This window comes from Adiantum capillus-veneris, chromosome 1, assembly GCF_014529385.1.
Source record: "Adiantum capillus-veneris isolate H3 chromosome 1, ASM1452938v2, whole genome shotgun sequence".
NCBI classification, from domain to species: Eukaryota; Viridiplantae; Streptophyta; class Polypodiopsida; order Polypodiales; family Pteridaceae; genus Adiantum; species Adiantum capillus-veneris.
Window position 1 is genome coordinate 52,663,016 of NC_140931.1, and position 24,872 is coordinate 52,687,887.

A 24,872-nucleotide genomic window follows, 5' to 3' on the forward strand; every position below is an offset into this window, starting at 1 on the left:
ACAGAGAAGGAGAAAAGATTGGGTAAGTATGAATGTTGAATTTAAAGTTTTCCAAATTAAAGATTGGGTGATGCTTTATAACTCCAGATTGGTGAATCAGATTTGTGGTTGTGTCAAATGGTGATGATCTAAATCAAATTTGTGGTTGTGTCAAACACCAACTCAAAGTCACCAGATGGCTAAGTTCTAGGAATGGTCAGTTGGATTTTGCCGCGTTGTATGTTCTCAAGTCAAAGCATGGTTGCTCAAAATTTTCAAAGGGGCAAGATTCGAAAATGTTATAGAATTGTGGGATGCTTCTCCACTAAACACAATAATAGAAGTGCGGGTACGATTAGAGAGGTGTGGAAGGTGGGGTGTGCTAATTGAAGGTGCCATACATCAAACCCATCATGCAGGTCTTGTATGCATGTGGTCGCTTGAATTCAACAAGTATGCTCCCGCTGTATAGTTGCCCTTAGCCATGGTCAAGGGAAAGAATTCCAACGCCATGCAGTTGGGACCCGAGGATGATGAACCACCAAAGCGACCGCATTGCAACATGGAAATAGTTGTTAGCGTTGATGTTAGCAGCCAGGAGGAAGAAGAAGTATCTGTCGAAGAAGACTCACAGCAAAAACTCCTCTTAGTGCGGTCAAGCTTCGACAAGGTCTCATGGATCCTTTCATGGACTTCAAGGTAGGCATTGATTGTAAAAGAAAGTTTAATGCTGAGTGGTTAGGTAAGATTGGATTGCATGCTTTTGCATTATTACCATGGGGTGATTGGAAGCATAATTTCTATGCAAAGTCTTAGTTAGAGATTCCGAGGAAAACAAAAGGCATGCTGTCTAGCACTGTATTTTTTACTCCTGAATTGGTAACATAAGTTTTTTAATTTCCATTGAAGGGTGCTACCATGATACCTAAATGTTTTGACATGATCTTGAGGAAGGAATTTGGTAGTACAAAAGGAGGAAAAAAGTATTATATGCAAAAAAAGTTACCTATGACAGGAGAGAACAGTTAAAAGTGGTGCCTAGAAAAGACATGCTTCTTGATTAAGTTTGATTACATGTCAAAGGAGAACTACACACCTTTATCTTTTGCAGAGCAAGGGGGTACAGTAAATTGGGGAAATTGGTTGTATGAGAAATTGTCTGCTAAGGTATATTTGTCAGATAAAAGGAAAGCACATAATGGTAGCAGGTTGTCTGCATATCTGTCAACTTTATTTAACTTTGCTCAAAAGCCGCAAATTGAACAAAGTGAGACAGAGTATCAAGCATTACCTGATACTTCTAGCAAAGCATAGTTGCTGAAGAAAGATCAATCTACAAGTCAAACATTGGATTTGGCAATAGAGTTGGGAGGTAATCCAAAAAAGTTAAAGAGTCCTTCAAATTTCTGGTGCAGGCAGGATATACAGTGGAAGAAGCTTTCAGGTTTGTTCAAACTCCAGAAATGGTGGATTCCATGAAGAAGTTGGACATTTCTATTCCTAAGCCTGGCTTTAAGGAGCAAACACCAGCAAAGTTAGATAAAATATTTACTTTATCTAAAAAGAGGAAAATAGGGACTGAAGGAATGAATCTGGCAAAGCAATTAGATTTTGAGGATTCAAGTGCTAAGGGAAATCAAGGACGAGTAGCTATTGAATATGCAGGCATGGCTATAAAGATGCTGACAGAGGTTTAGAAATTTTTGAGCAGGCAACAGACACAAGTGGAGGCTCAGATGCAGTCAATGGTAGAAACAGGGGTAGAAAAAGTGTTGTTGCAGGAACAAATGGACATGGTGCACAATTTGAAGTTGGAGTTGGAGGATTTGAAGATTAAACATAGGGATGAGGTACATGATTTGTTGCTGCAACATCAAAGTGAATTGACAAGAGGTAAGATGTCCTTAAAGAGTGGACTTTGAATTTGGAGGAAAAGGTCAAGTATGAATTGGAACAATTAGCTGGCAAGAATGCAGAATTGCAGGTTCAGAATCTTATGTTTGAGCAAAGATTGAAACCTTTGTTGGATCTAGAGAAGCAGGTTTTAGGTCAAGAAGAACTTGATTTCAATGGGGTGCTGATATCTAAAGGAGATGTACAATACTTAACTAGCAAGTGATGGATAGTATTTCAATGGGGTGCTGATATCTAAAGGAGATGTACAATACTTAACCAGCAAGTGATGGATAGTATGCAAGAAGCATGGAGTTCCATGAGAGAGAGGCTGACTACTGTGTAAAGCATCCATATGAAGTCAAAACAGGTTTTGTTAGTGCTCATGAGGAAAATCTGCTGGTAGAAGTTGATCAACTCAAGAAAGAAAGGGAGTACTAGATTTGTCAGGTGCAGGAGCTTAAATTAAAGCAGAAGGGGAAATTGATTATAGAAGAGGAGAAGCAAAGTGCAGAGCAGGTTCAAAAGTGCTCAGAGCAAGCAGAGATTTTTGAAAAACCACTACAGGAGAAGAGCAAGCAACAAGTGGAAAAGTCCAATGTTGAGCCAGAAATACAGTTAGTTCTACGTGAGTAATCAATGCCAGAGATAGCTGGTTCTGATCAAGCTGGGGCTCCATTACCTGACGCAGAAGGTGGTGTTGCTAGTACTGAAGCTGTGGAAAATAAGGTCTAGTTCTAGGCATAGTCAGACTGAGCATCATATGTGTCTTTTTGAACATTTTGAGAGTTAGTATGTATTTTGATCAAGGGACATGTTGATCCGAGTCGGACGTGCCATGTGTTAAAAGGGGTATTTCTTAGTAAAGCTCAGTCAAAATATTTCTTAGTCCGACTTTTGATAGGTCGGATGCTTAATCGGATATTGCTGACTCTAATTGGTTGGACAATTATAACCACTAGTTAGTATTTTGTATGCTACATGAGTACTGAGAAGGATGTAGAGAAGTTATCTATGGTGTTTCTTTACGTGTATGAGTTCTGTCAGATCATTGCATGCTGATTCGAAATGTGTTTATCTATCTTTTTTGATAAGTCTGAATACAGTGTTTCTGTCTATTCTTGGTTAGAAGCTTGTATGGAAGTTTGATGCATGTGTTGTACAACCCCAACATGGATGCAAAAGTGTAACATGCATAAATAAACAAATCTCGACCGGCAACCACGACTGTGTTGAATGGTTAAGTTGATGTCTTGCAAAATCTCCTCCTCCAAACTGGCACCAATTATTGAAGCTTTCTTACGCTCCTTGCATACCCCACAAGCTACAAATCGGTGCATTGTTAAAACCACTACATTCTGTGTTGTTTTGAAAATAGGGTACTTGGCTATGTCAAAACAAATTTCACACACACCTGTAGTCTCTACTCTCATATCTTGCTTCTTTTTAATCATGTGCCCAAAGCATTGGAACATACCCATCAATGTGTCAACTGGAAATAGATCACTGTTTTGCTTGCACACTACAATGAAAAATTGCATGAGCAGATTGTTTAGGTCACAGAGATCTAGTTTCTCAAGAGGAATCTGCAACTCTAAGCTAGAAATTTTCCTCCACACCTCAAATTTCTTTCAAGCCCAATTGTCCTTGTGCTTAGTGCCAATTTACCCTATACCGAGTTGCCCTCTCTCTAGTTGAGCATCCCCAACAAGAAAGCCACTATTTGTTTGCAAATCAGATTCGACACCAACAAGAACACAAGGCGGAGAGCTTACCTTGTTGCCCTTGCCTCTCCCAACCAAAGCGGAAGCCTCAACCTTATTATAATCACCTTGTGCACTCAAACTACTATTCATGGCTACATTTTTAGTACAAGTGTCATAAAAACTAATATCTACTTATTCCAAATAATTTTCTCATATTGAATTGATCATTTAATATGAGAAGACGAATGGGAACAAGAGGTAGAATATAGATATGTGTTGTTAGACTATCTCAGCATTGGACCAACAAGGAGAGATGGTTACATCTCAATAGGGGTCCAAGGAGTTTGTCTGCCAAGGAGCAATGTGCATATAATGGAGCTTAAAAAACCTTAGGGTTAGCTTCATTAAAGACTTCCAAAGGTTATTGGTAAAAGTCCTTAGACCTAGGACCTTAGGCAAGATGGGGTTGACCTTGAGGTGGGAACCTTGCCCAAGCTTGTTGTGCTTGTTGAATAAGGTGCAAGTGAGGTGCTTGTCATGCTTAATGACTACGATGCTTGAGGAGCTTAAGGTGCTTGAAGTCAAAAAGGTGCCTACAAAGGAGGGAGCGAGCCTAAGAAGTAGGGGAGGAGAGAGAACACACATGCACCCTCTCAAGGGTCACCCCTTCCACAAGAGGCATGTAGGACACATGTCAAGCCCCCAACAAGGTTGCCCTCATAATGTGCCTAAAGCCTATTGGATGATCTTTAAAGAGGTCCATTGAGAATTTAGATTAATTAAATAATTATCCAAACATTATTCATCTCTCAAAGGGAAAAGAAGCACACTTGTACAAATGCTAACCCCTCTTGCTTGAAATGACCATACCCTACAATTGGCCAAGCTTGGCAAGGGCCAATAGGGATCAAGCATGACTGAAGAGAGAGAGGGGTCGACCTAGGCAAGGGAGAGACCTCATTTTTCTCATTCTCGCACTCACACACATTCTCTCATTGTTTTGAGCAAGAAATCAATCTCCTTATCCAAGCTTGAGAAGTAGAAAGCCTACACCAACAACTCTTGGTTGTGGAATGCAAATCCAACCAAGAGCAAAGCTTCAATGACATGCTCATCTTCTCTATCATCTATATTACTATGCTAAGCTAAGCTCCAAGAGTAATCTATGGTGAGGAAAGTACTTCTTTCTCGTATGCTACTTCTTCTTCCTCTTCCCTTCTGTCACTCCTTGCTAGCTCTCTCCACCTTTGAAGGTGTTTGAGGTCTTGGGATTGGGGCCGGGGACAAGTTAATGCTTTTGTAAGTTAGTTAAGGGCATAATTTTGGTGCATGAAGCTTACCATCTTCATTGCATCCACAAGGAACACAAAGCATGTATTGTACCAAGTCTCTCTTCATGGGAAAATCTATAATACAAAAGCCTTTTGGAGGGGGGACCGTCTCCAAGTAAATCCGGTCCTCAATTGTTGTCAATTTCTCTAATTCTCTCTTCTTTTACAAGTATTGTTCATGCCAAGCTAACTAGGTATAATGGTTATTTTGCTATCTTTAACCAAGTATTCTCCTTATGCTCATGAAAAATTCTCATAAAGAAATGCTCACTACAGTTATCTTAATGCTGCTACTCTCAATGTTATTAGTCCAATTCCATTGCAACAAGCATGAGAAGAAACATTAAATTCACAAAATGAAAAGCTGCCAAACTACATGTAAGACCTCGCAATCAACGAATAAGGAATATTTTGAACAAGAAATTTGCAGTATTTACAGTAATCAACTATGCTAGCAAGGTCTCTTAATCACATCTACACTAAATATTTACACACACCTACAAAACTTGCAACCTGAGATGCTCCTTACCTAGCACCTTCTGCGGATCCTCCATATGCGCATTGTGTCGAGACTCCTTCCACAAAAACGCCTTTAATACATGCTCCATCGCCAACTTCTATGGAAGTCCACAATCATTGGGCAAGAGAGAAAAAGACAGCACTCCAAACATTTGAGAACCTGCACAATGGAATACAAAAGGCTATGTTGAGAATGAAGCAAGTCCATTCGTGACATTATTACTAGAGAACCCACAAAACCTTACACTTGGAAAACCAACATCAATGGAACCTTGTCAGCACCAACGACACTTCTCCAAGCACAAACGCAGCTCATCAACACAAAACTGTGGTAGAAGCTGTTTTTTGGACAGAGATCGTTGATGGAGATCGCTCGTCAACACAAATTTGTGTAGAATCTACTTGACCATGAACCCTAACCTAGAATACACATAACTACTACCCTCCTAATAGACCAAAACAAAATGCAACCTGTAGGTAATTGTGCAGCCAATGGTGAGTGCATAGCTCCGCCTACCCCATCGATCACCCTGGCTTCAACTCCGCCATCGCTTCACTCGGGTGCGCAAAAAACCTATGCACGAGAAACGTCCGCCATCACTTAGCTTACATGTAGCACACTGGATTGAGCTCCCCCATCGCTTAGCTTACAAAAACCTACGCCCTGGACCATTGACGATCGGGAATGGTAGTGAAGTGATCATTTCCCCATAATAAGTGCTCCTACATGGCTCTCGACTGACGTCGATTGCTACGAGGTCTCACTTATTATGAGGAATGGCCACTTCACGACCATTCCCTACCCCAAAAAGTCAAAGCAATGCGATCATCTCTTGCCAAAAACTCAAAAAATCTCTCTACTTTCTCTTCCCCATAATGTTATGGAACAATCATTTTTCCAAATATACAAAATTCTTTTCCTTATTTTGTGAAGAGGAAATTTTAGAATAGTAGGTTGGGCGGAATTTTTCCTTTGCCCCCTGCGCTTAACCGGCAGTTTTGAAATTGAAAACGGCACCATATTAAGCTGACACATTTTTCTTGAACACTGCTTCCCCAACTCCAAAAAAGAAATGTAGCCTAACAGTAGCCTAGTTGCAGGTTTATTGAAGTCTTTTGAGTCTGAGAGCGTGCTCAAGCACAGAAAGACCCAAGGATGATCGGCGAAGAGCATGCTCGCATGTCTTGGCGCGGCGCCTCGCAATGTCGGCAGAAGCGCTTCTTTGTCTGGCAAGGCACTATTGTTGAAAGACGGGTTTCCTGCCACGAACCTCCTTGGCACGGCCACTCAAAAAGTCCATTCTTCTCTTTATTACAGGAAAATGCGGAAAACAACAGACCCATTTGAGCATGGTCGCAGTAAACGTAGAATCAGAAAAGACCCATTTGTGCGCACTCACAAAAGCATACCCGAGGACAGGAGGGACGTCAAAGTGCACAACACTCATCATCTCTCCTACTCAGAATCACTGGCAACGGTGCTGGATAAAGTGCAGCTCCCATGTAGCCGTGCAGATTTCGCTTTCCTTGCTGCTTTCTTGCGTTTGTGTGGAAATATGTGTGCATTGGCCCAGGGCCAACTGGTACACATCCACATTATAAAGTGTGAAGTTGATCAAACTACATTCTTGCAAAACGTTCTGTTGCAGATGTATGGCAAATGTGGTGCGGTAAATGATGCATATGCAGTTTTTGCAAAAATGCAGCAGCACGATCAGCACTCATGGAACTTTATGGCCTCAGCTTACACCAACAGTGGAGAGTGGGATCTAGCTTTGGAGATCTTTTATCGATCGCGTACTCAAGGGTTTATAGTGAACGAATATGTCCTCACTAGTATTATCTCAGCTTGTGCTGGCAAAGAGGACTTGAGACAGGGGAAGAATGCGTATGCTTGCTTAGTAGATAGTGATTATGAGGCATCGGAAGCAGTGGGCAATGCTTTGGTAAATCTATATGGTAGGTGTCATTGTCTTGATGACATGTGGACTGTGTTTAACAAAATAGTGGAGAAAAGTGTGATATCTTGGTCGTCAGTCATCATGGCTTACACCCGACATAATCTTGGAAGAGAGGCAATTTCACTCTGGCGCCACATGCAACAGGAAGCTATTTTGCCAAACAAAGCAACAATTATTGGTCTTATTGATGCATGTGCCAATGAGGCTGCATTGCATAGAGGAAAGCAAGCCCATTGCTGCATTTTGAGAAGCCTTTTTGAAAATGATGGCATGGTTTTGACTACCTTTATCAATATGTATGGGAAGTGTGGTGACATGGAGAATGCCTTGAAGGCGTTCGAGCGGTTGCAAGAGCACAGTGTGGTCTCATGGACTGCTCTTATGGCAGGTTATTCTCAGCATGGACATACCAAAGAGGCTTTTGAAATATTTGATAAGATGCAACAAAATGGAATTACACCCAATGAGGTTACGTTTGTTTGCATTCTTGATGCATACAACAGCCAGGGATTACTTGACAAGGCTAAGCAAATGCATGCTTGCATCGAACACAGCGGATTTGACGTGAACGTCGTGGTGGAGACTGCTCTAGTGAAAATGTATGGTAAGTGTGGCAGTCCAAGTGATGCACGAGCATTGTTCGATGCGATGCCACAGCGCAGCCTTGTATCATGGAACACAATGCTTTCAGTCTACGCACAGCATCGACATCGGAAGGATGCCTTTGAGCTGTTTAGTTTGATGTTGAGGAGGGGAGTAACCTTGAATCGAGTCACCTTCGTCAGCATGCTATCTGTATGTGCAGACGAAGGAGCTGTGACAGAAGGCAAGTGGATGCATGATCAAGTTGTACGGCGTGGCTACTTCAAAGATGCCGTTGTCGGCAATGCCCTTTTAAACATGTACACCAAGTGTGGCGAGGTAAATCCAGCGCAGAACGTTTTTGAAAGATTGTCTGAACGAACGGTCGTGTCTTGGAACACCATGATTCCTGCATATGCTTACCATGGACATGGTAAGTAAGTTCTATCAATGCTTCGATGCATGAAGAAGGATGGTGTGCACCCAAACCTAGCGACCTTCAAAGTTATTTTATCTGCTTGTGGCCATGCTGGCTGTGTTGATGATGCAAATGCATGTGTGAATGCCATGCGTGAGCTTTTTGGACTAAGAGCAGATACAGAGCTTTATGATTGTGTCATTGATCTTCTTGGGAGGACAGGAAGGCTAGATGATGTTGAAGAAAAAATTTCTCTGATGCCAGTGCAACCAAGGCTTGAGTCATGGTTAATGTTGTTGGGTGCTTGTAGTAATCAGGCTGATTTACAACGAGGAGAATATGTTGCAAATCAGGTTTTTGAGATGTTTCTGGAATGTACCGCACCTTATGTTATCCTATCCGATATGTATGTGGCTGCTGGTAGGGACTCAGATGCGGAGAGGCTTCTATCAAGGATGAAGGAAAAGGGCTTGATGCAGTCGGGAGAGTGCAGCTACATTGAGGTGGATAGAGTGGTGAAGAAGTTTTCTTGTGACGATCGATCCGATCCTCAAGAGCAAGAGATTCATGATGAGTTGGGCAGGCTGGAAAGACTAGCTGCTGATGCTGATTTTAAGGCAACGTCACATGGAGATGTTGCTAGTGATAATACCTCTTGTTATCATACTGAAAGGTTGGCCATAGCGTTTGGCTTTTCATGCACGGTCCACAAGAGTTCTCTCTTTGTTGCTAAGAGTGCTCAAATGTGCTCTGAATGTCATGTGTTTTTGAAAATTGTATCTAAAGTCTGCGATAAAGAAATCATCATCAGTGATTCCACAGGGGTGCACCGCATGCAAGATGGGGCATGTTCTTGTGCAAATTAATTTAAATTCTCTGCCACTTCCAGGGTTGGGCTCGTTAGCTTTGAACAAATTCTCCAGGGGTGTATAGCATGTGCATATTGTCAATTATTTGTGTAGCCACATAGACCTAGATAAGCCATAAGGATTTTGTATCAAATATAATGTGTTGCCCATTGATGGAGGTAACCTGCAACCAAGACATGTTGATGCTGAAAAAATTAATGAAGGCTTGCAGTTTTCAATGGAAAGTCTCAAGCGTTTAGTCGAAACACTTGGGAGCTCCTGTCATGCGGATGTGTGAGTGCTTTGTCGAATCTGTGTGTTCAGCTTGTCTTATAATTTGTGAGAATGCTCTTCTCACTCTATAGCCATAACTAAATATCACACAGGGATATCACTCTTCTCACATCTTTGCCATGTGCCACTTCTTAAAGGGATACCACCATTGTCATATATCACTCTTCTCAGATCTTTGCCATGTGCCACTTTTTACAAGGATACCACCATTGCCATATATTTGCAATGTGTCACTTACTGTATTCTTACTAATCCATTTTTGAAACAAAGGAAATGTTTTAAGCTTGAAAACTAGTCTTGCTTGGTGGGCCTTGCTAAGCAATATTGCAGCCATGAATAATTAAACAAACATGATTTTATGCGTCGAATCACTTCTTCCTAATTGAGAAGAAGTAATTCCCTATTGCGAATATCAGGATGTATCCTGCTGCCTTGGTACAAATCCTTGTTCATAGCAGTCTTTAAGTGAGCTCACAAAAGAAAAGCCCAACCGAGAAGAAGCATGTCATTATGCGTCGAATCACTTCTTCCTAATTGAGAAGCGTGGCCAGTGATGAGGAAAGCACGCTAACCAAGACAGCAGGTGATCCCACTACCGTTACGGTTGTTCTATATGTATTCTGTGTGTGGCTTGCTGCTGCCGTTGCTATAGTTTGCCGCTTTGTTTTTGAGAACCAGGTTGGCTGCCTGATTGGAAAGGGTGGCCGCATCATTGAACAGATGCGCAAGGATATCAATGCCTGCATGCGCTGCTTTGGTGATGAGCTGGTTTTCTTGCATGATGTGATTGTATTTGGCGAGCTGCCCTCTCTTTGAAAACATCCCAGAGCTTACTGACCCTGCCACTGTTGGGCATATCTTGTGATCATAGCACTCCAAGAGACGACATGGAAGCTTGTCAAGCACTTTTTGTGCTTTGACGACCAGCTCTATGCAGACCTTCAGAACGAAAGAAAGCACTACGTTTTTTGTCAACAGCCCCTGACTAACAATATTACCGTGAACTCTTTTGCCCATACCAACATGTTTCATAATGCCACATGCCTTCAAGATAGAAGCATAGCTGATTGCATTTGGAGAGTTTCCCTCTCTTTGCATCTGCTGAAAACAGCCCAGAGCTTCCTGGCCCTGCCACTGTTGGGCATATCCCGTGATCAGAGTATTCCAAGAGGAGACGTGTTAAATAATCATGTTGATCGAGGTCCCGACACAAACTGAACACTTGCACCAACCAACCCATGAATACACCACACTGACTTGGCAAAATACTCGACTTAGTTTTCAACATGCTTTCGTTAAACCCTCAAGCTACATGAATTAACGTCCTTCTCTTTGATCCATACAGCTTGCAGTATTCTTTCATTGTGGCACTCATTTGTTGAAAGTTGAGGAACGTTTCAGTGTGAGCACTAACCCATGACCGTCATAATGATAGAATAGCTTATGACATTAAAGTGCAACCCGTGGTCCCCTAAAGTACTCAGATCTCTCTTTTCTGTTGAGATAGAGCATTTTGACAGACACCCCAGTTAGAGATATGCCTCCAGTGTATATATACTCCAAAATAGACCTTTCAAACAAAGCACAGAAATATACCTCCAATGAATGGGAAGGCCGAAATGCAACAAAATGTTTATCATAACCCACTGTGTGCTCCTTGCTCAATTCAACAACCTGCAAAACTCTCAATATGCATCACAGGATTGAAACCTACCCATATTTAAATAAATGAAAAGTTTACAGCTTCCTCTAATCCCATGTAGTAACTACTCCCAAACAACCCAAATGTGCTCTTCAGAGGGAAGTTGTTTAGTAGTTGAAAATGCCAAGAGCTTCAATGAAAGGAAATCTCATTGCTTTGACATTACCTGCTTGAATGGGGCATTATTGAGTTTAATGAGGTTCGTGTTAAGAGTCTTCTATGATGCTGAATTCAATGTAATTCATAGTAGAGCTCTCTTTGTCAAAGAAAATCTGAGTGTCATCATAGTTATATCAGGTTCAAATCCATTTGCCATATGATAATCTGTCATCCCTGTGTTACCTGCATAATATTCGACTCCAGGGTTTGAAGAATCAATGTGTGAGGATGCCACATTCATTATCGACTCTTCACTTTTCCGAAAGATTTCAGCCGTAAAATTATTCAGGTAAGTTCGATGACCTTTTGCTGACGAAACTGTGAAACGGGCATTATTCTCTACCAATTCTGATGATGATGGTGATGATATTGTGAAATTCGAAGTTCCCCACTCACCATCACGAGTTTTGCTGATAACGAGGGCTGATTGCGTCTTTGGCGAGTCATCTGGATCATGTGTTAGTGTACCATTCACCAACCTGACTGGCTTGTCTCGAGTCTTAGACTCTCTACTCTTAACATCTTCGCAAGCTGTAGCTTCACTTGTCTTAAAGGAAACTTGTTTCTTCTTTGTCTGCCCAGCTGCTTTTCCCTTCTGAAATGTTAAAGTGTAATGATTATCATTTGTCTTAACCATCAACAGATGGGGCTCTCCGAAGGGATCATAAGCCGCAGAAAACTAAATTGAACTGGGAATCAGCAATCTTGCATGTCAAGCCAGCATCAGCAGGCTCATACAAGTCTTAAACGTTTATGTATGTGTGTATTTGTGTTGGATTAAATCTTTCTTTCTTCTGCATTTTTGGTTCAGCTATACTGTGCTTTGTTAATTTGTGGGATCTCTCTCTCTCTCTCTAAAAAACACACAATCTGAGTCCAAATTTGCATCGGTACACTGTGCCCAAACTTATGCAATATACTCATAGCAGCATGACAAGCATGTACAGGCAGACCCAAGCATCTTCTTAGACACTTCCTAATGCAAATCCAGCGTACTTGTCTGCATGGGAGGTTGGATAGAAAGCTAACCTCAATGGTTGCTTGAAGCTGTACGTTTTGAGTAGTGCAATATTCAGAGGTGGCCATCTGCTCAGAATAGCCCAAAGCCTCCAGTGGCCTGTTCTCAAGAGCTGATGGGTCAGGATCGATGACACAAGTCCTCCCACAGATGCCCACTACTCTGATCCTCTGAAAACAGCACTCTGCAACCTGTGGCGCCTCAATTGAGACTGCATAGTCGATCCTTGCTCTGTACCTCGAAGAAGATGGAGGGTATAGTCTTTGAGCAAGCTCGAACTGCGATGTGAGGACCTCCAGTTACGTGAAGGCCTCCATCCATCTGGGAGCTACTGACTCTAAAGGTGTGAGCCACTCGGCTGGTACTGCCTCGCTGATGTCCTGACACATGCTTTGTCCTCCTCTCATGCCCTACAGCTGGACGGTTTGTAGCTCCTCTATCAAACCTGAGAACTCAAGCCAGTCGCCAAGAGTGCGTGCTGGACCCTCTGCCATGGAACCCCAAGACACATGAGGCCTACTACCAACCAAGTGGCCTCTTTGAGTGCTGACCATGAGTGGAGGGTCTCCAAGGGCCTCTTGCCTGAGGCACTCGAGCTCAGAGTCGCTGTGGCAACAAATCCTTCCAAGGCTCCTCCCCTGGAAGCAGTCCTCTGACCACAAACTTCCCAAGAAGGGCTCTGCTCTGCTAAGCTGGGCCTATGATCCCCTAACCCCCCCTGAGAACACAGTAGAGTGATGATATGCCAAGCTACTTTTTCTTGGGCCATCTGAATGTCGCGCCCTGACCAAAGAAAGTTCTTGATCAGCCTCTCTACCTGGCTGATACAAGAACTCGAAAAGATCAAACAAGAGGTAATGTACCACATAGTGCAAACAACACCTGGTTGATCACTACAACTCTGCCTGCCAACGAGAGCCGTGCCGAGCTCCAATGAAGCAACTTTCTCCTGATGGACAAGAGGAGGGGAGCAATCTACTGCTCAGGAGACAGATCCAGGCAAACCTGGCAACCCAAGTAACGAACTGCAGTCCCTTGAGGGATCCATCCAAAACCCTCACCTGGCAGCCAATCAGGCGTCAGCACTGCCAACCGAGAAAGCCACTGTCTTTCTCCAATTGATCAGTGCGCTTGATGCACAGAAAAATGTCTCAAGAGCCTGCTCATACCTGTGTAAGTTTGCCTCATGTCCTCCAAGTACAAAGTTGAGTCGTCTGCAAACTCAGCATTCAATAGCTCATCGCCCCGAATAGGAAGCGCTAAGCCTCGTAAACCAACCTGCTGGAAAACGAAAAACCTGCTCATCGCCTCAGCATAGAACAGAAAGAGGAAAGGGGCAAGAGGACAGCCCTGCCTGACCAAATGTGTAAGCAAGAAACGGTCTCCTCTACCTCCTGCAAAAGCACCTCACTGTGTGCACGTCTATGAAGAGTAGACACTCCTCTGATCCAAGCATCTGAGAAGCCCATCCTGTGTAGAGTGCCCTCCAAGAAGTTCCAGTCAACTTTGTCGTAGGCCTTCTCAAAATCGAGAAGTAGTATCACCAGATCCTCCCCTTGGAGATGCGCAAGGGCAGAAGCCTCCCAAAAGGTGAAGATGTTGTCAAGGATACTGCGCTCCTTAACAAAACCTGTCTGGGTCCCATGGATAAGGCTCTCTAGAAGTGGATGAATCCTCAAACTCAGAATCTTGGATAGAATCTTATAGGCTGAGTTGAGGATGGTGATGGATCGTCACTGTCGAATCTCATCCAAGGAGCCACCTTCCTTAGGAATGAGGTATATCAACCCCTCACTGATGTTGTCTGGCATCTCGCCTGTGTGCAAGATGTACTAAAAGGTGCTGCAAAGGTTTGAGCCTAGTAAATCCCAATACTCCAAGAAGAAGCTGGGAGTCAAACCATCCTCACCGGGACAGCTACCACGAGGAAGTGCTCTGAGGGATGTATGGAGCTCCTCTAACTGGAGAGGCAGCTCAAGACTCTGACGCATCTCCTCAGTCACAAGACAAGGCATCTGTGCCCAAACTTGCTCTCTGCATGCGTCCCGACGCTCTGACTTTGGCTTTGCGGACAGCAAGCCTCGGTAAAAGTCAATGGCAACTGCATGCATATCCTCTGGCTCTGAAGCTACAAACCCGTTAGGTCTTCTCAACTGGCTGACACTAGCGTGCGCATGGCGGGGACCCACCGTCTCAAAGAACGCCCCAATCACTCTGTCACCTACCTGGGTCCACTGAGATGCCTGTCGATGGAAAGCGAACTCATGACGCCTCTCCTCTATGCTAACTAGCTCCTGGCGAGCCTACTGCAACTGCTCCTGCACCCAAGAACTGTTTGAATCCTGCTCCTGCATCCTCTGCAAGGAAGCAACACCCCGTCCGAGACAGAGGGTCAATGTTACGTACTTTTGAGTAGAAAAGCTCATTGAACTGAGTAGTCCAACCGAGAAGTTCTGCAAATGAAAGCAAGAAAAAGAGCTCCACGCAATTAGTAACGAAATTTCCTAAGCTCCAAATGCTGTAATTATAACAAAGATCGATAAGCTTGCTTGGTCATGACAAGGCTTGATCAGACCCAGGTTTAGCAGAAAGCAAGGTTGGCGCCATTAAAGCTTGAAACTGTAGAAAAAATGACCTTTGCATATAAGGCACGCTGCACTCTAGTCATGCAGAGCTGCATGTCTTCTCCACATGCGGTGCAGGCGATGGCGGCTGTGGAAGGTGAGGGAGGAGGTGCAGCAACAGCAGGTTAAATGGCGTCCGAGGAGCTGCAGTCTGCAAAGCCTACAAATGAAAGTTGAGAGAGCGCACAGAAGAATTTTGAAAACTTGAGTGCACTGCGTGGAATGCATAGACCTTTGGAACCTGGGTGGCGCAACCGGACTCGACTCTAGAAGCGCCGTTACTCAGATGGTAGGCAGCTGACGAGAGTTGACTGGGAGAGGACTGCATCCTTTCGCCCTTCGAAAAGACCTTGCTGGGTTGCTGCAAGTAGTCGACGCATTACGAATATCATCTCGGTACTTCCAAAAACATTGCATGAAACTGAATTAGGCACTTGGATTTAGACACCTTAATCTTGTCAGTTTTCTAGTTTGGCATTGCTGTTTTATGTTTGTTGCCTACAATCTGGGTCCTACTTTATTAGATCATCACATGCACTGGCGTAGTGTGGCTGTGACGGTAATTTACAAGCTTTTGAAGCTATTAGCAGTATGAGCTCATGAAGAGGGATTGCATATGAGTGACTTCATCTTGCAACATTCTTCTTGCTGTCTAAGATGTTGTACGTGTTGGAGTGCAATGACTGCACAATATGCCCAACATGGTTGGATGTTAAATGAAGTCCGTTCCTCAAATGCAATCACCTTTGCATGCGCCTTGAAGAGTTGTTGGCATTGGGCAAGAAAATTTGGTGAGAATGCTAGTTGCGGGGCCATTGCGTATAGTTGCTTGGCATTGCTTTGATCCACATGCATGCAAAATGAGACGAGAGAGAGAGAGAGAGAGAGAGAGCTTTGTATAAGCAGATACCTTACGTTGCGCTCCTTGCTTGCTCAAGTCTCCAGCTTGCGCAGCGCAAAGCTTTCTTTATGCAAGCGCTAGTTTTATTACAAGCATGCATCATATATGGCTTAAAAGGAACGCACGAAAGGCACGCAGTGCCAACAAATTCACAAGGGGCTTTAGACAGCTTACCATATGGTAAAAAAAAATATAATTGCTAGATGATTTACTAGTTCCAATACGTACAAACATCTAGTAAGAGTGCAAACTAGCAAAAAAAAAACAACTCCTAGATGCTACATATAGTAATTCTCTTACTATATGGAGATTTGAATAGCCATATGATAATTTAAGTCTCAATATGGTAAGTAAATTGCTAGTTCAATGTAGGAGTTGACTCACTTACTAGTTTGATCTTACATATGAGTGCTCTCAAACTAGTAAGTCAACTAGCAATTTTTGTTTACGACCTAGAAATTCATCTAGCAATATATGAGGACGGTTGCTTGCAAACTAGTAATTCATCTGGAAACTTTTTTGTAAACGAGCTAGTAGTTCACCTAGTAATTCATTAAGGAGCATGCAGACACAAACTAGTAATTCATCACGAAATTTTCTCCTAAGCAAAAAATTTAGGAGAGTTTTCTTCAACATTAGGAGATTAAAGTATGCTTAATTCATAAAGATGGCAACAAATAGAATGAAGTTTAGCAATCTTTCAAAACGTGCATTACATGCTACAATTCTTAAATCATGTTGTTGGATTATAAAAGTACTTGTCATATGTTACAATCATATCCTTCATGGATAAAGGGCCAAAAATTTCAAAATCAAAAACTATCAAGGCTTCCAACAACAAAAGCCATGTAACTAAAATCTTCACACATAGTGGAAGTATTAGCATCATCGTTTGCTCTCTTCTCGAGGAAACTATTCGATCTCTGCATAGCAAAATAGGTAGGTTTGATCAAGTGGTACAAGTCTTGTACTTTCTTGAGATTCAGGCACATCATTAATATAGTTTCTTTGTCATCCTTGGGCAAATTTTGCGCCTACACAATTGTCACAACAAAATAACATGATTTAAAGAGAGACACATTATTTTTGTAAACATAAGTAAGGCAATGTTGTTAGCTTTTATTACAAACCTAAGATTTTAGAAAATATTGATTTTAAATCATTGAACATCCCGATTCATTGAACATTCCCCATCAGATTTATGCTCCTAAACATTTAAAGTCCACTCTTTTATTTTATAGCCACATGCAAAAAGAATCTCATTGATGTGAAGAAAATTACCTTTTTCTTTTTAAGCTTTAAAGACTTTGAAGCTTGATCTTTCTCTTTTAGTAGCTCTTCAATCTCATAAGTATAGAAGTGGCAAAACATAGCTTTTTTATAACATTACAATTAAGTAGGGTAAGTGTTTTATAAAATAAATATCCATGTGAAACATGTTTGAATAGCACATTGCACTTTAGTGTGCTTTTTCTTTTTTGTTCTTGGTTTACACCATGTGCCCTTTCATTGATTTTTTCCTTCACAAAAATTCAAAAACAGTGTGCAATCTTAATTGACACAACAAAAAGTTCTAGAGAAAAAAATACATGAAGTAGAATAGTACCAGGTTTATGATATGGTCAACACACTCATCAAATTCATCGTTTACTTCCATATCCTTTTATTAAAAATAGTTGACAAACTCTTCATCTTGCATATAGTTTCTATATGCCTGACATTCAAAATAGTTTACCCGCATTAAGCAATACAATTTGGATCACACACACACACACACAAAAACACAAATTAGCCGAATTTACCTCAATTATTTCAATTTCTATCTTTGTGTGTGTGTGTGTGTGTGTGTGTGTGGCTTGAGAGAGAGAGAGAGAGAGAGAGAGAGAGAGAGAGAGAGAGAGAGAGAGAGAGAGAGAGAGAGGAGTAAACCCCACATACCTCATAAGCATCTGCCATCACTTTGTGAAGCATGATTTTTCCATAGCATCTTAGGAACATATACTTTCGTCACTCTCTAAACACATAATAACAAATTTTATCATCATAGGTCATATATTATTGTTATTTTAAGATAAAAGTGCTTACATCACTACAAGAGGCTATTCATATTAGCGACGCTCACACGACGCTAAAAAAAAAAATTCCCGGTGTCGCTATGAGCGTCGCAAATTTACAAGTAAATTTGCGACGCTCATAACGACACCGACTGGGCTAAAAAAATAACAGAGAGCGCTCAAAAACTCAGATCTCAGATCTGAGTTTTTCGACGCCCTCAAGCAAGGAGCAGGTAACGCTCTCCCTCTCTCTCTCTCTCTCTTTCTTCTCCACACACACACACACACACACACACACACACACACGAGGAGAGAAAGGAGAGCCAGGTATGCTTCTTCCCTCTCCTCACTCTCATGTTCCCTTCCCCTCTTTCTCTCTCCCTCTCTCTCTCTCACACACACACACATACACACACACATAGTGTTTTTGAGAGAGAGAGAGAGAGAGAGAGAGAGAGAGAGAGAGAGAGAGTACAAACATAAACAAAAACGCACACACACATACATAAACAAAGAATGCACACACACATTGAGAGAGGAAAAGAGAGAGAGAGCATGCATAAACAAGAAACGCACACATTGAGAGAGGAAAAGAGAGAGAGAACATGCATAAACAAAAAACGCACACATTGAGAGAGGAAAAGAGAGAGAAAACATGTATAAACAAAAAAACTCACACACATTGAAAGAGAAAGAGAGAGAAACTAATTTAACGTCGTAGGAAACTAATTAAAATTAAAAGACCTAAAGATCTAGCCGACGAGGAGTTGAACTCAAGACCTATTATTCAAGAGGGAAATGGCATAACCAATCTATCATACTTGGCATGGGTGATATAAAGGTTATACCATTTATCTATTTTTATTGGCACACACATCCACACACGCGCAGACACAAGAAGAAGAGAGTTATAACGTCGTAGGAAACTATCCTAAAAGACGTTAAAGATTAGGTTAGATGTAGACTTATATTAAATTAGATTTAGGTTTATTTAAGTTAAATTAGATTAGATTTAGGTTTATTTTTAATTAGATTTACGTTTATTTATGCTAGATTTAGATTTACGTTATATTAGATTAGATTTAGGTCTCCATAGACTGCGATGCCTGCATGAAGCGGGTGAAGAAATCCCTCAATGGAATATAGGGTATTGCTGCCTTCACTCATGGTGGGCTCCGTCGATCCAAAAGTACTGGTGAAATGTCTTCAGAAGATAGGGAAGAAGGTGGATCTTCAGGGCGGCAAGAGTCACTACATCCCCGACACAATGACCATCTAGACAACCTCTAGTCATTCAACAGCAACTTCAAAGTTAGTAACAAGAGCAAGAACGGTCTAAAGGGCCAATTGCTGTCGTCAGATGTGGATGGAGATGAGGCAGCGTCACCGCCGGAAGTTAACTCTCACATCTTTAGTGATGAGAATGCCAACTCTTGTCGAGTTATGTGAAAAATTATGTGTTAAATCAGTTTTAAGGTTCTTATAATCCCTGTTAGTTTAGTTCTTTGTTTTTAATATAACATAATTTACGTTAGATTTAGATTTATGTTATATTAGATTAGACTTAGGTTTATTTAGGTTTATTTAGGTTTACCCACACACACACACACACACACACACACACAAGAAGAAGAGAGTTTTAACGTCGTAGGAAACTATCCCAAAAGACGTTAAAGATTAAGTTAGATGTAGACTTACGTTAAATTAGATTTAGGTTTATTTTTAGTTAGATTTACGTTTATTTAGATTTACGCTTATTTACGTTAGATCGAGTCCACGCAAGAATTACTTACGGTTTAGGGTTTAGAGTTAGACGAACAATGAAAAGATCTACTGTGAAAAGATGTTAAGATGCTGTGAAGTGCTACAGCTAGAGAAGAGGCAAAGGGGTTTTGTCCACTACATGCAGTATCATGTAGACGTGGGTCTGTAGATTTCTTGTACCCACAAATATAGGTATTGACCAATAAAGACGAGATTATAACCCGGTGGTTCTGATCTCCGTGCACCTCTAAACCGAGGTGTGTGGGGATTGGACATGACTAGAGAATGTGAGGTGTAGAGAGAGAGAGAGAGAGAGAGAGAGAGAGAGAGAGAGAGAGAGAGAGAGAGAGATAAGACGAAGAATGCCAATAGAATATTAAATTTGTTGTCCAGGTTATAAGATTTTTATCCTCATTATGAGTAGTGACGAGGATGTGGGACCGTCCAACCGAAACACCTATCTCTCAACGAGGGTCTTATGTCCTTGTAATCAATGCAAGCATGCTGTGCGACGGACAAGACGTGTTTCTTTGCAGCACGTTCGCGAATTTGGCGAGTTTGATCCATCTATTATAGATCGAGTTGTTGCCAATTATAACTCGTCGGACTCTGACGCTGGCCAACAAGCAACAATCTTGCAACCCAATAGACGTGTTCGCAGGCGCTTTGGTCAAGCAGCATATGTGAGGCCACAAGATGTAGCCTCTGACAGCTCGGGGGATGATCATGCAGAGCACATTCCCAACGAGGCAATGTTTGAGTCCGAGATTGATGAAATGATCGAGACGATCATGGATTCAGAAAGGCTTATCTATGATGATATGAAAATTGAAGCCGATACGCCATTGTATAATGGAGCACGTATGTCTAGATTGAAAGCACTCCTGGTTTTTCTCAACATGCAGGCAAAGTTTGGATGGAGTGACACTAGCGTCACAGCGCTTTTCAGGTGATCTATTACAATTAGTTTACTTTAATAAAACTCTAAATGTATAATGATCTGATAGATTTTTACACGACTGTATCGTATTTTTATGTTGTGTAGATTGCTTAAAGAGCACATACTACCAGCTGACAATGTGATGCCAGATTCCCGAGATGAAGCAAGAAAGATTTTGCGAAACTTGGGGATGGATTACAATTCTATCCACGCTTGTCCTAATGACTGCATTCTTTTCAGAGGGGAATACATAGACATGGAGAAGTGTCCGAAATGTGATTCCGAAAGATATCGAGTAGATCTCCACGAGACAAAAATTCCACAAAAGGTTTTGCGACATTTTCCTCTGCTTCCTCGCATCAAGCATTTCTTCGAATGTAAGTCCATGGCCGCCCTAGCATCATGGCATGAGGAGAATAAATCTTCGGATGGTGTGCTACGAATTCCTGCAGATTGCGCAGCCTGGAAACATATAGATGGAACATGGTCGGATTTTGCCAGGGAAGCTCGAAATTTGCGCTTAGGCTTGGCTATGGATGGCGTAAATCCATTTGGTCAAAGATCAACATCTTACAGTGTATGGCCCGTTGTCATCGTCAACTACAACATTCCCCTGTGGTTGACTACGAAGAAGGGGCACCTATGGCTAAGCTTGATTGTGCCAGGGCGATATAAAGTGGGGAATATGGATGTGTATCTTCGTCCACTATTGGAAGAGCTTTGATCAGAGGCATTCTAATGTGGACCATGCATGACTATCCCGGGCTAACAGAATGCTCAGGTGATCTATTGACACTCCTCACTCAACACTGTAAATCTTGTTTTTTCCCATAGTTGATCTATTATCATGTGTATACATGCAGGGCTTCAAACAAGCGGATACAGAGCATGTGTCACATGTGGACCTAAACTGAATGCACGTAGGGCTCCCTCACTGAAGAAGCAAATCTACGAAGGTCATCAAGCGTATCTTCCAGAGAATCATGTGTTACGTGACGGCTTTTTGGGAAGAGAGCCACCAAGGATGTCTGCACAAGCATGGTTAGAGCAGAAGGAGATGTGCGATGACGGATTGCCTCCAGGGATGAAGAGACTATCTCTATGGTACGAGTACGCAAGCAGGAAGGGCTTAAACGCCCTGATGGACATTCTCAATTCTCGCGGCGGCATGGTTAGTATTAGGGTTTACTCTTTTCTATTTTTTGTATTGTTTTATAAATGTCGTTATATGTTTATACTTACTGAAAGCTGTCTTATTGTCTTTTTTTACAGAATCCGACAGATACGCCGCTTGGACGCGATGAGACGTCTGACTAGACGACGTCAGTTTAGCGTAGCTAGATAGCATTAGTTTAAGGTTTCTCATAGCTTATGTATCATGAGACGAATTTTATACGTCTTTTTGAACCATGTATATTATTACATTTGTCACCGCAGTTCATTTTGCCAATCAATTCTTTATGCCTATGATGTTGTACAATTGTCATTATTACATTTGCCAATCAATTCATTTTGCCTATGATGTGTACAATTGTCAATTTTACGCTTGTCAATTTTGCAAACAATGCGTCTTGTGGGTGACTATTTTGGGTCTATTATCTACCCTTGCACTTTTTTCAAAAAGTGAATCAAGTACAATATGGTTGATGGGTGGCAGGGCATTCAATGCCCTGTCAGCAAATTTTTTTTTCTCTCGGACGTCGCTATAACCGTCGCTATTTATGGCTCTGTAGCGTCGCTATAGACTTCTGTGTAAACGTCGCTATGACCGTCGCTATATAGCGACGCTCTCATAGCGACGCTATTAGCGACGCCGGGGGTTATAAAAACCCAGTGTATTTCCGTCGCTAACAGCGTCACAAGAGCACACAACCTCTTGTAGTGCATGAGTAGCTTATAGTTGCTCTTTTTCTCATTCAATAGGTATAGAAGTGGTTCCTTGTGCCCAAGCATCCTTTAGCTATTAAATAACCACAGAAGCTTTACTTTCTTGATCATTCGTTTCCATATAAATTTCCAATACCTTAGAGGATTACTTACAAGTTTTGTGAGTGAACCATTTTCTCCTAGCTCACTTTCTCCTTGTAGTTCACTTTCTCCCCCATCATTCTCATAGATTTCTTGGTTATCATCATCGTCATCTTGTTTTTTCTATCTAATTTCATGAAGACATTTTGATTATACATTGAAATAATAGAAGTTCATTACATAGAGCAAATCCAACAAAATGGCACATACCATTGGGGTGCTAGAAGATGATTCGTTGTTTGGTTTCTTTTTTTTCCATTTTCATTTTTTCGCAAGAGACTTGATGGTCCATGTATAAACGTCCTCTTCTTTCCAATGATAATTTTGTCTAGCTTCTCTTACAAGCTTAAATTGTAATGGAATTGATGACGATCACCATAGCCATAAGTTGGTTGCTACATCTTCCTTTGTTGTTCGCCACTGTCGAATCTCATCCAAGGAGCCACTTTCCTTAGAAATGAGGTATATCAAGCCCTCACTCATGCTGTCTGCATCTCGCCTGTGTGTAAGATGTACTGAAAGGTGCTGCAAAGGTCTGAGCCTAGTAAATCCCAATACTCCAAAAAGAAGCTGGGAGTCAAACCATCCTCACTAGGAAAGCTACCACAGGGAAGTGTTCTGAGGGATGTATGGAGCTCCTCTAACTAGAGAGGCAGCTCAAGACTCTGACGCATCTCCTCAGTCACAAGACAAGGCATCTGTGCCCAAACCTGCTCTTTGCATGCATCCCAACGCTCTCACTTGGGCTCTGCGGACACAAGCCTCGGTAAAAGTCAGTGGCAACTGCACCCATATCCTCTGGCTCTGAAGCTACAAACCCGTCAGGTCTTCTCAACTGGCTGACACTAGCGTGTCCATGGTGGGCACCCACCGTCTCAAAGAACGCCCCAATCACTTTGTCACCTACCTGGGTCCACTGAGATGCCTGTCGATGTAAAGCGAACTCATGACGCCTCTTCTCTATTCTAAGTAGCTCCTCACGAGCCTGCTGCAACTGCTCCTCCACCCAAGAACTGTTTGGATCTGCTCCTGCATCCTCTACAAGGAAGCAACGCCCCATTTGAGACAGGGGGTCAATGTTACGTACTTTTGAGCAGAAAAGCTCATTGACCTAAGTAGTCTGACTGAGAAGTTTTGCAATTGAAAGCAAGAAAAAGATCTCCACACGATTCGTAACGAAATTTCCTAAGCTCCAAATGCTGTAATTAGAACAAAGATCGATAAACTTGCTTGGTCATGGCAAGGTTTGATGATCAGGCACTCTAGTCATGCAGAGCTGCATGTCTTCTCCTCATGCGGGATTTTCATGGGGATAATGTTCTTGCGCTTGTGAACATAGTGTACAGGCGATGGCGGCTGTGGAAGGTGAGGGAGGAGGTGCAGCAACAGCATGTTAAATGGCGTCCGAGGAGCTGCAGTCTGCAAAGCCTACAAATGAAAGTTGAGAGAGCGCACATAAGAATTTTGAAAACTTGAGTGCACTGCCTGATTTCATTTGAACGGCGTGGGTAGGCAGATGATCACGAGCGTTGACTAGCAGAGGACTGCATCCTTTCGCCCTTCGAAAAAAACTTGCTGGGTTAACCAAGTAAACAAATTTGGCCTGCTAAAATAGGCCATAGAGAGATGCACAAGAAGTACGCTAAATGTTGACGCTCCCATCTGCATTGGCTGTACCTTACGATCATCTTGGTACTTCCAAAAAAATTGCATGAAACTGAATTAGGCACTTGGATTTAGACACCTTAATCTTGTCGGTTTTCTAGTTTGGCATTGCTATTTTATGTTTGTTGCCTTCATGTGCTGCAACAATCTGGGTCTTAATTTATTAGATCATCACATGATTTGGCATAGTGTGGCTGTGATGGTATTTTACAAGCTTTTGAAGCTATTAGCAGTATGAGCTCATGAAGAGGGATTGCATATGAGTGACTTCGTCTCGCAACATTCTTCTTGCTGTCCAGGATGTTGTACGTGTTGGAGTGCAATGACTGCACAATATGCCCAACATGGTTGGATGTTAAATGAAGTCCGTTCCTCAAATGCAATCACCTTTGCATGTGCCTTGAAGAGTTGTTGGCATTGGGCAAGAAAATTTGGTGAGAATGCTAGTTGCAGGGCTATTGCGTGTAGTTTCTTGGCATTGCTTTG

The 24,872-nt window shown here is 42.1% G+C and overlaps 4 protein-coding genes across 5 annotated transcripts; 3 read left to right on the forward strand and 1 right to left on the reverse strand.

Annotated features, from left to right (window-relative positions):
- The first annotated feature begins 303 nt into the window (after positions 1–303).
- Positions 304–2,906, forward strand: LOC147464745 (uncharacterized). 2 transcript variants are annotated; one of them, XM_086516372.1, is made up of 2 exons: positions 304–678; positions 1,691–2,906. In XM_086516372.1, the coding sequence occupies exons 1-2, from the start codon at positions 464–466 to the stop codon at positions 1,899–1,901; spliced, it is 426 nt and encodes a 141-aa protein (XP_086372498.1). In that variant the 5' UTR covers positions 304–463; the 3' UTR covers positions 1,902–2,906. The 2 variants fall into 2 exon arrangements, with proteins under 2 accessions (XP_086372498.1, XP_086372505.1); XM_086516379.1 differs by having other exon boundaries at positions 514–678; positions 1,395–2,906.
- A 3,684-nt stretch (positions 2,907–6,590) lies between these two features.
- Positions 6,591–8,412, forward strand: LOC147464746 (pentatricopeptide repeat-containing protein DOT4, chloroplastic-like). Its single transcript, XM_086516402.1, has one exon. It carries the CDS (start codon positions 6,601–6,603, stop codon positions 8,410–8,412), a length of 1,812 nt encoding a protein of 603 aa, XP_086372528.1. The 5' UTR covers positions 6,591–6,600.
- Positions 8,413–8,421: 9 nt separating this feature from the next.
- Positions 8,422–9,489, forward strand: LOC147464747 (pentatricopeptide repeat-containing protein At3g12770-like). Its single transcript, XM_086516392.1, has one exon. The coding sequence runs from the start codon at positions 8,422–8,424 to the stop codon at positions 9,253–9,255; it is 834 nt and encodes a 277-aa protein (XP_086372518.1). The 3' UTR covers positions 9,256–9,489.
- A 1,195-nt stretch (positions 9,490–10,684) lies between these two features.
- Positions 10,685–23,781, reverse strand: LOC147464748 (uncharacterized). The gene is made up of 7 exons (XM_086519255.1): positions 23,432–23,781; positions 13,580–13,707; positions 13,416–13,471; positions 12,422–12,703; positions 11,811–11,984; positions 11,400–11,447; positions 10,685–11,205 (listed from the first exon to the last, which is right to left on the reverse strand). The coding sequence occupies exons 1-7, from the start codon at positions 23,779–23,781 to the stop codon at positions 10,981–10,983; spliced, it is 1,263 nt and encodes a 420-aa protein (XP_086375381.1). The 3' UTR covers positions 10,685–10,980.
- Between the last annotated feature and the right edge of the window lie 1,091 nt (positions 23,782–24,872).

Coding starts and splice junctions, on each gene's coding strand:
- LOC147464745 (XM_086516372.1), top strand. CDS start 464: ATGGTCAAGGGAAAGAATTCCAACGCCATGCAGTTGGGACCCGAGGAT. Junction 679..1,690: donor ATCCTTTCATGGACTTCAAG/GTAGGCATTGAT, acceptor ATTTTTGAGCAG/GCAACAGACACAAGTGGAGG.
- LOC147464746 (XM_086516402.1), top strand. CDS start 6,601: ATGCTCGCATGTCTTGGCGCGGCGCCTCGCAATGTCGGCAGAAGCGCT.
- LOC147464747 (XM_086516392.1), top strand. CDS start 8,422: ATGCTTCGATGCATGAAGAAGGATGGTGTGCACCCAAACCTAGCGACC.
- LOC147464748 (XM_086519255.1), bottom strand. CDS start 23,781: ATGGGGCGTTGCTTCCTTGTAGAGGATGCAGGAGCAGATCCAAACAGT. Junction 11,985..12,421: donor AGCTTCAAGCAACCATTGAG/GTTAGCTTTCTA, acceptor ACATTTCAGAAG/GGAAAAGCAGCTGGGCAGAC. Junction 11,206..11,399: donor ATAATGCCCCATTCAAGCAG/GTAATGTCAAAG, acceptor AGAGTTTTGCAG/GTTGTTGAATTGAGCAAGGA.